General features: G+C 44.2%; 1 protein-coding gene across 8 annotated transcripts in view; it reads left to right on the top strand.

Annotated features, from left to right (window-relative positions):
- Positions 1–13,126, top strand: part of WDR31 (WD repeat domain 31) — a 42,370-nt gene that overhangs the window by 16,552 nt on the left and 12,692 nt on the right. For 4 of the 8 annotated variants that reach the window (XM_061426546.1, XM_061426545.1, XM_061426544.1 and 1 more), the window contains 4 exons: positions 617–758; positions 2,166–2,328; positions 6,818–6,897; positions 11,828–12,356. In XM_061426546.1, the coding sequence (XP_061282530.1) occupies positions 617–758; positions 2,166–2,328; positions 6,818–6,897; positions 11,828–11,935 (493 nt within the window). In that variant the 3' untranslated portion in view covers positions 11,936–12,356. Of the gene's footprint in view, positions 1–616; positions 759–2,165; positions 2,329–6,817; positions 10,108–11,827; positions 12,357–13,126 lie in introns of those variants that run through there. The other 4 variants (XM_061426549.1, XM_061426548.1, XM_061426551.1 and 1 more) reach the window with 3 other exon arrangements.

Genomic DNA, 13,126 nt, shown 5'->3' with positions numbered 1-13,126 from the left:
TCACCCAGCCCTCAGAATCACCATCAGGGAAGTAAAATGAAGTAAATCCTTCTTAGACTAGAAAGCATGACCAGAAACATTGGATCTCAAGAGATTCTTCTTAGAAAATGGTAGGAAGAAGATAAAGAAGTAAAATTGAGACAAGAGGTAAAACAAAACGGTCCCCAGTTGACCCCATGGGTCAGTTGGCCAAGTCCTATAAATCTTCTGTGTCTGACTCTGGAATGATGCCTGCTTCTCTCCATCATGATATGTATCTTTGAAAATTTTTATTAAATCACAGGCACAGAAATATTTTCTCTTGTCTGTTGAAAGTAGTACCCCAAGGGACCAAATTAACAAATTAACTTGAACAATTAAGATGCGTGGTCTAAATTCCCATTAATTAGATCTCAAAATAGAAAGAACTCAGATGTCATTCAGTTTGGTTATTTCCTGACAGCTTTACCATCCCTGAGATTGATCTGGTTCATGTTGCTGTTTTTAGGTAAATCCCAGCGTTCCGTTCTGACTTGGCAAAGCCCGCAAAGAGCCAAGACTTCAGCGTTCACAGGCAATTACAGGTGCATTTCAGCACATTTACTGCAAACTCATTCGCTGCCGTAATTTCTTTCAGACTGTGGGACAGTCGGGGGCTGCAGGTAGCTCATACATTTCCCACCCAGCAGCACATCCAGACGTACTGCGAGGTCAGTGAGGATGGGCACAAGTGTGTCTCCTGCAGCAGCGGCTTTGAAGGGGAAGGCTGTGAAGCGACGGTGAGAAACTGTGGGGTCCAGGTGTCGGGGTGCTGACGAGAAATGACTTCCTCTCGCCTCCTGCCTGTCCTGAGCTATACAGGCAGGCTCTACTAAAGTCTCAGGCCTATTCCAAGTGCAATCTATACACGATCCTTGGCATTCTGGATGCTTCTTTCAAGAAAACTCCATTGCCTAAGCTCTCTGCATCAGTCATAGAAAAGAGAAATGTGATGGGAGTCAAGACAGGAAGGCGTTAGACACAGAACCACCTGCTAATGTCCCTGATCCCAGTAGAATTTAGAAAAGGGATGAACTGATTGAAGAATCAAGTGTGTTCCCATTGCACATGTGGTCACAGTAAAGGAATTCAAGTTCTTTGGGAAGTTTGGGGCTCTAGTGTTGGTCAAGGGCCCACTGCATCCTGAACCCCTATACCTTTCCTTGCAGTTAATTTCAGGGTAGATTGCCTTGGCTCCTCCAGAGTACCTTGGATTTCTCACAGAAAAATATTAGTTAAAAGATTTATCTAGTATCCAAACTAGATACTAGTATCTAGTATCCAGGACAACTACAACTCCCATTTTATTGGACATTTATTATGTGCAAGGCACTGGGCTGAGCTTATCATGTGCATCATCTCATTTAATCCTTAAACAATCTCACTAGTTCAGTATTATTATAATTCCCATTTTACAGATGGGGAAATAGAGGCATGGCAAGTTGAAATCTCTTGTACAAGACCACACTTCTCATAAGTGGTAGGTTAAAGTGTTGAATCCCAGGCTTCTGATGTAGCATTTCTTCTCCAAGCTAAGCATTTGCATTTCCAGCTCCTACAATTATTCCTTGGACAGCGACTCAGTGTCCAGAGATTTCATTATTTTTTTGGACACAATTCCATATGCTCTTGTTTGTGAACATTATTCTCTTAAGTGTAGTCTGATTAGTATCAACAGGAGTGGACTGGCAGAACTGTCGTCTCCCTTGTTATAGAATCTAGTCTTCCTATACCAAGAGTCAGTGTCTTGGTATTAAATCAGAAGGTCTGAACCTGTATATACTTATGAGAAGCTGTTCCTAACTGTGGGGTCTCCATGGGACCCACAGATGCCAGGAGGCTGGTATAAGGCCACTCGACCTGTCGTAGAAAATAGGCCACCCCCTTCTGTCCTCCCACTGTGCTGCCATGATGATAATGAAAAAGGCAACAACCTCTGGTTAAACCATCTTTAACCTAGCTTGTTTGACACATAGTCACTGCCTGAGGGATGGATGGATGGGAGGGATGAAGATAAGGGTGTCTGTGAGGAGGTAGGTTGAGGGAGTAGGGGCATCATGAGAGGCTGTGGAGAGGATACTAGAAAATGAAGCATGTCTGAAGCTGGGAAATATGTATGCAAGCTAGCCCCTGTCATTACTTTGCAGCTGTGGGACCTGAGGCAGACACGGAGCAGAATCTGTGAGTACAGGGGACATTTCCAGACTGTCGCATCCTGTATCTTTCTACCCAGAGCTTTAGCCTCGATGCCTGCAATTGCTACCTCATCACATGACTGCAAGGTGAAGATCTGGAATCAAGACACTGGAGGTAAGGAGCCTGCCTCTCAGTTCAGTTCAGTTCAGTCACTCAGTCGTGTCCGACTCTTTGCGACCCATGAATTGCAGCAAGCCAGGCCTCCCTGTCCATCACCAACTCCCGGAGTTCACTCAAACTCATGTCCGTCGAGTCGGTGATGCCATCCAGCCATCTCATCCTCTGTCGTCCCCTTCTCCTCCTGCCCCCAATCCCTCCCAGCATCGGAGTCTTCTCCAATGAGTCAACTCTTCACATGAGGTAGCCAAAGTATTGGAGTTTCAGCTTTAGCATCAGTCCTTCCAATGAACACCCAGGACTGATCTCTTTTAGAATGGACTGGTTGGATCTCCTTGCAGTCCAAGGGACTTTCAAGAGTCTTCTCCAACACCACAGTTCAAAAGCATCAATTCTTCAGTGCTCAGCTTTCTTCACAGTCCAACTCTCACATCCATACATGACCACTGGAAAACCATAGCCTTGACTAGATGGACCTTTGTTGGTAAAGTAATGTCTCTGCTTTTGAATATGCTATCGTATTGGTTGGTCATAACTTTCCTTCCAAGGAGTAAGCATCTTTTAATTTCATGGCTGTAGTCACCATCTGCAGTGATTTTGGAGCCCCCCAAAATAAAGTCTGACACTGTTTCCACTGTTTTCCCATCTATCTGCCATGAAGTGGTGGGACTGGTTGCCATGATCTTAGTTTTCTGAATGTTGAGCTTTAAGCCAACTTTTTCACTCTGCTTTTTCACTTTCATCAAGAGGCTTTTTAGTTCGTCTTCACTTTCTGCCATAAGGGTGGTGTCATCTGCATGTCTGAAGTTATTGATATTTCTCCCTGCAATCTTGATTCCAGCTTGTGCTTCTTCCAGCCCAGCATTTCTCATGATGTACTCTGCATATAAGTTAAATAAACAGGGTGACAATATACAGCCTTGATGTGCTCCTTTTCCTATTTGGAACCAGTCTGTTGTTCCATGTCCAGTTCTAACTGTTGCTTCCTGACCTGCATATAGGTTTCTCAAGAGGCAGGTCAGGTGGTCTGGTATTCCCATCTCTTTCAGAATTTTCCACAGTTTATTGTGATCCACATAGTCAAAGGCTTTGGCATGGTCATTAAAGCAGAAATTGATGTTTTTCTGGAACTCTCTTGCTTTTTCGATGATCCAGAGGATGTTGGCAATGTTATCTTTGGTTCCTCTGCCTTTTCTAAAACCAGCTTGAACATCTGGAAGTTCACGGTTCATGTATTGCTGAAGCCTGGCTTGGAGAATTTTGAGCATTACTTTACTAACATGTGAGATGAGTGCAATTGTGCGGTAGTTTGAGCATTCTTCAGCATTGCCTTTCTTTGGGATTGGAATGAAAACTGACCTTTTCCAGTCCTGTGGCCACTGCTGAGTTTTCCAAATTTGCTGGCATAATGAGTGCAGCACTTTCACAGCATCATCTTTCAGGATTTGAAATAGCTCAACTGGAATTCCATCAACTCCACTAGCTTTGTTCATAGTGATGCTTTCTAAGGCCCACTTGACTTCACATTCCAGGATGTCTGGCTGTAGGTGAGTAATCACACCATCATGATTATCTGGGTCATGAAGATCTTTTTTGTACAGTTCTTCTGTGTATTCTTGCCATCTGTTCTTAATATCTTCTGCTTCTGTTAGGTCCATACCATTTCTGTCCTTTATCGAGCCCATCTTTGCATGAAATGTTCCCTTGGTATCTCTGATTTTCTTGAGATCGCTAGTCTTTCCCATTCTCTTGTTTTCCTCTATTGCTTTGCATTGATGGCTGAAGAAGGCTTTCTTATCTCTCCTTGCTATTCTCTGGAACTCTGCATTCAGATGCTTATATCTTTCCTTTTCTCCTTTGCTTTTCACGTCTCTTCTTTTCACAGCTATTTGTAAGGCCTCCCCAGACAGCCATTTTGCTTTTTTGCATTTCTTTTCCATGGGGATGGTCTTGATCCCTGTCTCCTGTACAGTGTCACGAACCTCAGTCCATAGTTCATCAGGCACTCTATCTATCAGATCTAGTCCCTTAAATCTATTTCTCACTTCCACTGTATAATCCTAAGGGATTTGATTTAGGTCATACCTGAATGGTCTAGTGGTTTTCCCTACTTTCTTCAATTTAAGTCTGAATTTGGCAACAAGGAGTTCATGATCTGAGCCACAGTCAGCTCCTGGTCTTGTTTTTGCTGACTGTATAGAGCTTCTCCATCTTTGGCTGCAAAGAATATAATCAATCTGATTTCGGTGTTGACCATCTGGTGATGTCCATGTGTAGAGTCTTCTGTTGTGTTGTTGGAAGAGGATGTTTGCTATGACCATTCTCTTGGCAAAACTGTATTAGCCTTTGCCCTGCTTCATTCCGTATTCCAAAGCCAAATTTGCCTGTTACCCCAGGTGTTTCTTGACTTCCTACTTTTGCGTTCCAATCCCCTATAATGAAAAGGACATGCTTTTTGGGTGTTAGTTCTAAAAGATCTTGTGGGTCATCATAGAACCATTCAACTTCAGCTTCTTCAGCGTTACTGGTTGGAGCATAGACTTGGATTACTGTGATATTGAATGGTTTGCCTTGGAAATGAACAGAGATCATTCTATCATTTTTGAGATTGCATCCAAATACTGCATTTTGGACTCTTTTGTTGACCATGATGGCTACTCCATTTCTTCTAAGGGATTCCTGCCCACAGTAGTAGATATAATGGTCATCCGAGTTAAATTCACCCATTCCAGTCGATTTTAGTTCACTGATTCCTAGAATGTCGATGTTCCCTCTTGCCATCTCCTGTTTGACCACTTCCAATTTGCCTTGATTCATGGACCTGACATTCCAGGTTCCTATGCAATATTGCTCTTTGCAGCATCGGACCTTGCTTCTATCACCAGTCCCATCCACAACTGGGTATTGTTTTTGCTTTGGCTCCGTGCCTTCATTCTTCTGGAGTTATTTCCCCACTGATCTCTAGTAGCATATTGGGCACCTACCAAACTGGGGAGTTTCCCTTTCAGTATCCTATCATTTTGCCTTTTCATACTGTTCATGGGGTTCTCAAGGCAAGAATACTGAAGTGGTTTGCCATTCCCTTCTGCTTCTCAAAGATACATGATGTCCTACAGGTTTCTTTAAAACTCTTTCTTCCATTGCTCAGCATATAGAGAGTCACCCATGTCCTGCCATTGTCTACCACCATAGTGGTTAAGAGATGACATCGAGATCAGACTCCCTGTCCAACTGGCTAGAAGCTGTCACCACGTAACCCCTGGTATCATGTACAGACACCTTCCTAAAAGCTCAAATATATTTGGTTCCTTCATTCTTTCTACCTGAAGTTCCTCATCATGTTTTAAGTTGTGATGCTAAAAATGTCTGGAAAAGAGAACAAGAATTGCCGCTTTAAGATTCATTTTCAAGGGCTAAAACGAGAGCCTCAGTTTGGTGGGGGTGACATATGGGGTAAGGATAGTCTCAGAAAGACTCTGGCCTCTCTTGACTCTGCAGCTGAGGTTTGGGATCGTAGTAAGGTCACGCAAAGCACCAGAGAAAGACACGCTTTGGGGAGCCAGCTCGCCACAGTTTCCTCAATGTGCTGGTGTGCCGGAGCCAGCTTCTACTCGCTGACTGTTAAATATTCAGGAATATTTAATATGGTCGTGGCAGGAGTATTTAACATCACAAAAATTGGCAAATGCTGTGAATGAAGGTTTGTTTTTTTTCTTTCCAAAAAGCCAGTTTACCAGCACCCCACTGTCTCCATGCTGTTCTGTCCTAGACTCTGGCTTCTGGCAGACAAAGGGCTAGTGTTCATTTAGAGACCCTCAAGCCAAATCCCTTCGACAATCATCTCCCAGAAACTCAGCTTCTAGCAGGGGAAGATAGGGTCGCCCCCCTCAGACGTGTGGGGTCATGTCTAGCGGCTTCCACAGTGAGTGCAGTCAGGTACCCTGACCTGGGCGTGTTGGAGGAGCAGCTGTTGTAGATTCAGGGATGGAAACCGAGACCAGGGAGGACCAGGTGTGAAAGCGCTGCTCTGCCCGCCAGACGTGCACTTGTGCTCTTAGAAGAGCAGCCTGCAAGATGCTGACGGAGGAGAGTGGGTCAGCAGCCCCAAACTGCCCCGCAGGTGCCCTGTCAGTCTTTGTCCTGAAAGGACAAAGCGAGTCCCTGGGGCGCCGCAGCTGAAGATTAGTATCCTTACCTTTTGCTCTGCGCTTTGTTCTCTGGGCAAGCGCCTGAGGGCAGCGTTCTAACACGGCCTTGCAGTGAGGCCCCAGTTGTCCAGTGTACTTCAGGTGGAATACGTCCTGTGCTGACAACCTGGGCTTGACTTCCCCACTGAAAGCTCCTCTGAGGCACTGGGTGCCTCTCTTACCTGGGTTAGACGCGTATACATAGCACGTGCTTCATCTCTGTAGGTTTCTTACAAAGACGCCGCCTTCCATGATATGGCGCCCTTGGTCTAACATGCCGGTTCCCCCTTCCTCCCCAGCCTGCCTTTTCACCTTGTCTCTGGATGGATCAGGACCTTTGACTTCCCTGGCGGTGGCCGACTCCATCTCCTTATTGTGTGTGAGTTTCAGCAGAGGAATTCACTTACTCAGGGTGGACTGCAGCCAAGGGCTGGAACTGCGGGAAGTGGCAGCATTCTGAGGCCAAGAGACCTTCAGTGGACAAGAGCAAACTGTGGCCTCTTCTTTCTCAGTGTGACTTTGTGTTTTTCCATGTCCTCTTGAGGGGAGGGTGATGTGGAGCTGATGCTCTTTGCTTAGGTTCCCTTGGAAGATATGTCAGTGTTAGAAGTCAATTTAAGTCAAAATCAGGTGCAGAGATTAGAAATACGGACTCAAATGTGGTTCTCAATTCAAATTAAATCCAAGTACAATTTTTAGTGAGCGTTGGGGACTACTCTTTAAGAAAAGTGAGTTTATGAGCCTCTCGCCTTTTGAGATGGCCCACACTCTTTTATCTGTGGAGTGTTTCTCCCAAGGCCATCTTACCTTCCGAGATGGACTGCATTATGTTCATGGAATGTGTATCTCTCTTAAAAAAAGAAAAAGGTTTATAGCTCAGAATGATGACCTGTGGGTGTAAGAGTGATAGGCCTCTGTCTGTGAGAGTCAGAACACAGGTCTGAGTCTACTGAACTGACCTTTTCCATGTCTCCACGAAAGAAAAAAGTGTAGCGGAGAGAGAAACTGTTGTGGTTGCCTCACAATTATCTAGATGGGAAAGGTTAGTGCAGCTCCATGGAAGAAATTGATTGCAGACATGAGATTAAGCTCTAATCACAGCCCCTTCCCAGTGTGAAGAGTCAAAGTTAGGGCCAGGAAGCAAAAGCCACCCGGGTAAGTGCTGCATGAACAGGAAGCCTGCAATGGCGGGCAAAGAGGCTGACAGCCACCCTGCCTGCCCAGAGTCGGACGGATCATCAGACCCATTCCACAGACACGGGAACCGAGAGATTAAGGCTAAGAAGAATTTCATTTGTGTATTTTAGTATCTTTACTTAGTTTTATATAACCCTTCCTGGGAGATGGCCAGAGTGAGGCAAAGGGAGTGCCTGCCATGACAATGGAACACGTAGAAAGAAGTAGAAAGATGGACTCAACCGTGCCGGCCACTGAGTCCCCCTCGGTGAAGAGGAGCGGAGTGCTCCCATCTGTCTGGGTGGTCCCCAGGAGATCGGTCCCGAGCCTGGTGCTCACAAGCCTGCTTTCCTCCAGGGAAAGTAGACTCACTCCTGCCTCCAGGCAAGCCCACACATAAGGCAGCTGAGGCCTAGAAAGTCCCTTTCTGATGAGTCCCAAAGAGTCCTCTCTGGCCCCTGCCTGACCCTGATACCTGTCCCTGACAGCCATCTTCCATGTCCCCCTCTTGCTCCTCTTTGGGGCCAGCTCCTCCATGCTGTCTCCACCACCGGAGAGGAGCATCTTAAGCTGATGCAAAGCATCAGAACCATGTTGGACTCTCCATTTCCCCATTCAACTGGATGATCTTGGGAAAGTTAAAAAAACCTCAATTTCCTCACTTAGAAGATGGAGCTCATAACCCTACTTTCCTCACAGGGCTGTTCTGAGAATTGGACCATGTTAAATGCCAAGCAAGCTGCTGGATGCTCACAGTTGGCAGCCCCAGCTCCTCACTGCCGTCTTTGCCCAGACTAAATGCTGTCCTTCCCATGTGACACATTCACCACTCCTTCACCCATTCTCCTTAGATGGTGATTTCTAACCCTTCAGTCATTGTTCAGCTTCCCTGTGATCCCTTAAGTTACAGATTTTTGAGCCCTAGAAGGACATGGTGAGAGAGGAAGAGCCTCACTGAGCACCATATGGCTGAACACACATATTCCCACTGTGGTTCTGCTAGTCCCCTGTCACAGATGAGAAAACTGAGGCCTGGGGACATGCAGTCCTCTGCCCGAGGTTACACACGTGGGGAGGAGCCCTTTGCCTCACCCCTTAGCTTCTGCATGATGTCACAAAGTCCACTTTAGAAATTCTTAGACCGTGACATTGTTTGTATCTTTTCTAGACCAGTTATCAACTTTTTGGCTCCAAGGAGATCCTCCTGACAAGGGGCCTGGGAGTAGTAGACAGGTGTCTCCGGGAAAGTCCTGCTGCTGCTGCTGCTGCTAAGTCGCTTCAGCCGTGTCCCACTCTGTGCGACCCCATAGATGGCAGCCCACCAGGCTCCCCCGTTCCTGGGATTCTCCAGGCAAGAGTACTGGAGCGGGGTGCCATTGCCTTCTCCGGGGAAAGTCCTAGCGAGTCTTAAACTAGTAGTGCTACAGCTGAGCCTTTTTTTCTAGGAAGAAGACAGGGTCTAAGGGAGTGGGTGGGGAGGGGGTCTCAGGGAAGACGAATTAGAGGGAATGTATGTGAGGAAATTCGGAGAAGGCAATGGCACGCCACTCCAGTACTCTTGCCTGGAAAATCCCATGGATGGAGAACCCTGGTAGGCTGCAGTCTGTGGGGTCGCACAGAGTCGGACACGACTGAAGCGACTTAGCAGCAGCAGTAGCAGCGTGTGAGAAAATTAAAGGGCTCTGACAAGCCCAGTTCTATTACCAATTAAATCATTTCCCTCTACACCTGCTTGATGTAAAAATTCCTCATCTGTGCATTTTAAGTAGAAAATAGATTCATAAATTCACGTTTTTATAGGATATTTCAGTCTTATATGCCCTAATGCATTCATTTGTTCATGGAACATCTCATTTTAGAGTCTATTCCTCTAAAATCACATAAGGGAACCTTCCAAAGACAGTTGACTTTTTTTTTCTTTTTTGGCCGTGCAGCACACATGGCATTCGGGATCTTAGTTCCCTCACCAGGGATCAAACCCATGCCCCTGCAGTTGAACTGTGGAGTCTTAACCACTGGACCGCCAGAATAGTCCAGCCTTTTTCTATGAAAGTATTTAAGCCCTTGGAATCTGGCTAATTATATTGCAAATTTTTTTAAATTCATATATTTACTTATATAAGTTGAAAATATTTATATATTAGTATTTAAGGAAAATGCATAGTGATTATTTATGACCTTTTTAAAATATTTATTTGGTTTTTTTTGGTGGCTTAAACTATCTTATGAGGACTTTTATTTTTTCTAAAAGGTTAAAAATAACCTGGAAAAGGGTGTTTTCTTTAAAATAGCAGCATCTCTACCTGCAAGTATTGTGATGCAGTGAACATCTTTGGTATCCTCACAGTATCGGACAAGTCCTGATTATCACTGACTTCCTGAACAATGATTATTAAAGAAGGTTCCTGAAGAATTCTGAGTGTTCAGTCACCGAAACAGAAATAATATCTGATCTTTCAGGACAGCAGCAGAAATGTGCCTTCAGAAGCAAGCGTCTTTTAATTTCATGACTGCAGTCACCATCTGCGATGATTTTGGAGCCCAAAAATAAAGTCTGTCACTGTTTCCCCATCTATTTTCCATGAAGTGATGGGACCAGATGCCATGATCTTCGTTTTCTGAATGTTGAGTTTTAAGCCAACTTTTTCATTCTCCTCTTTCACTTTCATCAAGAGGCTCTTTAATTCTTTGCTTTCTTCCCTAAGTGTTATGTCATCTGTATATCTGAGGTTACTGATATTTCTCCCGGCAATCTTGATTCCAGCTTGTGCTTCATTCAGCCCAGCATTTCTCATGATGTACTCTGCATATAAGTTAAATAAACAGGATGACAATATACAGCCTTGACGTACTCCTTTCCCTATTTGGAACTAGTCTGTTGTTCCATGTCCAGTTCTAACTGTTGCTTCCTGACCTGCATACAGATTTCTCAGGAGGCAGGTCAGGTGGTGTGGTATTCCCATCTCTTTAAGAATTTTCCAGTTTGTTGTGATCCACACACTTAAAGGCTTTGGCATAGTCAATAAAGCAGAAGTACATGTTTTTCTGGAACTCTCTTGCTTTTCTTATGATCCAGCAGATGTTGGCAATTTGATCTCTGGTTCCTCTGCCTTTTCTAAATCCAGCTTGAACATCTGGAAGTTCATGGTTCACATACTGTTGAAGCCTGGCTTGGAGAATTTTGAGCATTACTTTACTAGTGCTTGAGATGAGTGCAATTATGCGGTAGTTTGAGCATTCTTTGGCATTGCCTTTCTTTGGGATTGGAATGAAAACTGACCTTTTCCAGTCCTGTGGCCACTGCTGAGTTTTCCAAATTTGCTGGCATATTGAGTGCAGCACTTTCACAGCATCATCTTTTAGGATTTGAAATAACTGGAATTCCATTACCTCCACTTGACTTTGCATTGCAGGATGTCTGACTCTAGTCCAGTGATCATTCCATCATGGTTATTTGAGGCATGAAGATCTTTTTTGTATAGTTCTTCTGTGTATTCTTGCTACCTCTTCTTAATATCTTCTGCTTCTGTTAGGTCCATACTATTTCTATCCTTTATTGTGCCCATCTTTGCATGAAAAGTTCCCTTGGTATCTCTGATTTTCTTGAGGAGATCTCTAGTCTTTCCCATTCTGTTGTTTTCCTCTATTTCTTTGCACTGATCTAAGGAAGGCTTTCTTGTCTCTCCTTGATATTCTTTGGAACTCTTCATTCAAATGGGTATATCTTTCCTTTTCTCCTTTGCCTTTCACTTCTCTTCTTTTCATAGCTATTTGTAAGGCCTCAGACAACCATTTGCCTTTTTCATTTCTTTTCCTCGAGGATGGTCTTGATCCCTGCCTCCATACAATGTCACGAACCTCCGTCCATAGTTCTTCAGGCACTCTGTCTATTTGATCTAATCCCTTGAATCTATTTGTCACTTCTGTATAATCAAAAGGGATTTGATTTAGGTCATACTTGAATGGTCTGGTGGTTTTCCCTACCTTCTTCAATTTAAGTCTGAATTTGGCAATACTATTCTGAATTTGGCAATAATGGTAATCTATTATCATTATCAATGGTAGTCTATTGATGGTCTGTTTTTTCCTTGTATCTACGATGGCCTTTGACTTGGCTGACCGACGGAATGCAGAGGAACAAATGCTATGCAAGTCTGAGGTTCAGCCTTAGAGCTTGCAGCTTCACTTTTACCCTCTTGGAACCCTCTTGTTGCTCCGAGGCCTCCACACTGGAGAGGTAACTGAGGCCCTGTGGAAAAGAAGCCAGAACCACTACACAGATGAACAAGGTCTCCTTGGACCTTCCAGCCCTGCCAGACCCACAGCCGAATGCAGCCACTGATGACATCAGAAGAGAAACTGGACAACTAGCCACTCAGTCATGAAGAACAACCAGTTGTTTAAAGACGCTAAGTTTGGGAACAGTTTGTTATGTAGCAGTAGAGCTAAGTGAAACAGTTTGTGTTCTAATCTTGAGCCAAGTTCCTTTGTTTCAACATGTTTGTAAGATAGATTCATATTGTTGGATAGTCTTGTATTGTGTGACAATATTATAATTTATCCACTTAACTACTGATGGGCATATGGGAAGTTTCTAGTTTGGGATGCTTATAAATAGTGCTGCTATGAACATTCTATTAATAAGTCATGTGATGAAATCTGCCTGCATTTGTGTTCACTGTATAAGCAGGGGAGGCCTTTCTGAGCCACAGTGTATCTTACATGATCAGCTTTAGTAGATACCACCTCTTTTTCCAAAAAGTTTGTCCCAGTTCACATTCCCACCAGCTGTAAGACATTTAGCAGAGTTTCCGTTCCATATCCGTGCTAACACTTGGTGCTCTTAACCTTTCCTTAAAACTCTCAGCTTTAAAGATGAGTGCAGGGACTTACTGGTGGTCCAGTGGCTAAGACCGCACTCCCAATGCAGGTTTGATTCCTGATGAGGAAACTAGATCCCACATGCCACAACTAAGACTCAAAATATAAATAAGTAAATGAGTGTGTAAATGAAGACCGCAATAGGGAGGTGTCAGCTCTGTGAGCCAACATTAGAAAGAAGCTGGACCAACTGGTTTTGATTCTACCATTCTTCCTGACACAGCCAGTTAAGAGGCCAGAATTTAAAACAGATTCTTATATGCTCTATACTTTACAAACCACTTTCACAACCATAATTTCATCTGAGTCTCCTAATAAAATAACCCTGATATCAACTAGCACTGCATATCTAGGTGCTGAGCTCAGTCTATCCAGAAATATTCCTTTGGAAACTGGCCACCTTAATATGACTGATAACCTTGCTGACATTTAAAATGAGGCTGCATGGAACATTGTCCATGATTCACCCTAAGTGCAAAACACAGGTGACAAAACAGCCCCATACGGCCTCGTCCTATTTTGGTAAAACATATCTGCATGTATGTCTGTAC

This window comes from Bos javanicus, chromosome 8, assembly GCF_032452875.1.
Source record: "Bos javanicus breed banteng chromosome 8, ARS-OSU_banteng_1.0, whole genome shotgun sequence".
In the NCBI taxonomy this organism is placed as follows: Eukaryota; Metazoa; Chordata; class Mammalia; order Artiodactyla; family Bovidae; genus Bos; species Bos javanicus.
The sequence above is the reverse complement of the archived record's forward strand: the minus strand, read 5'-3'. Positions and strand labels throughout refer to the sequence as shown.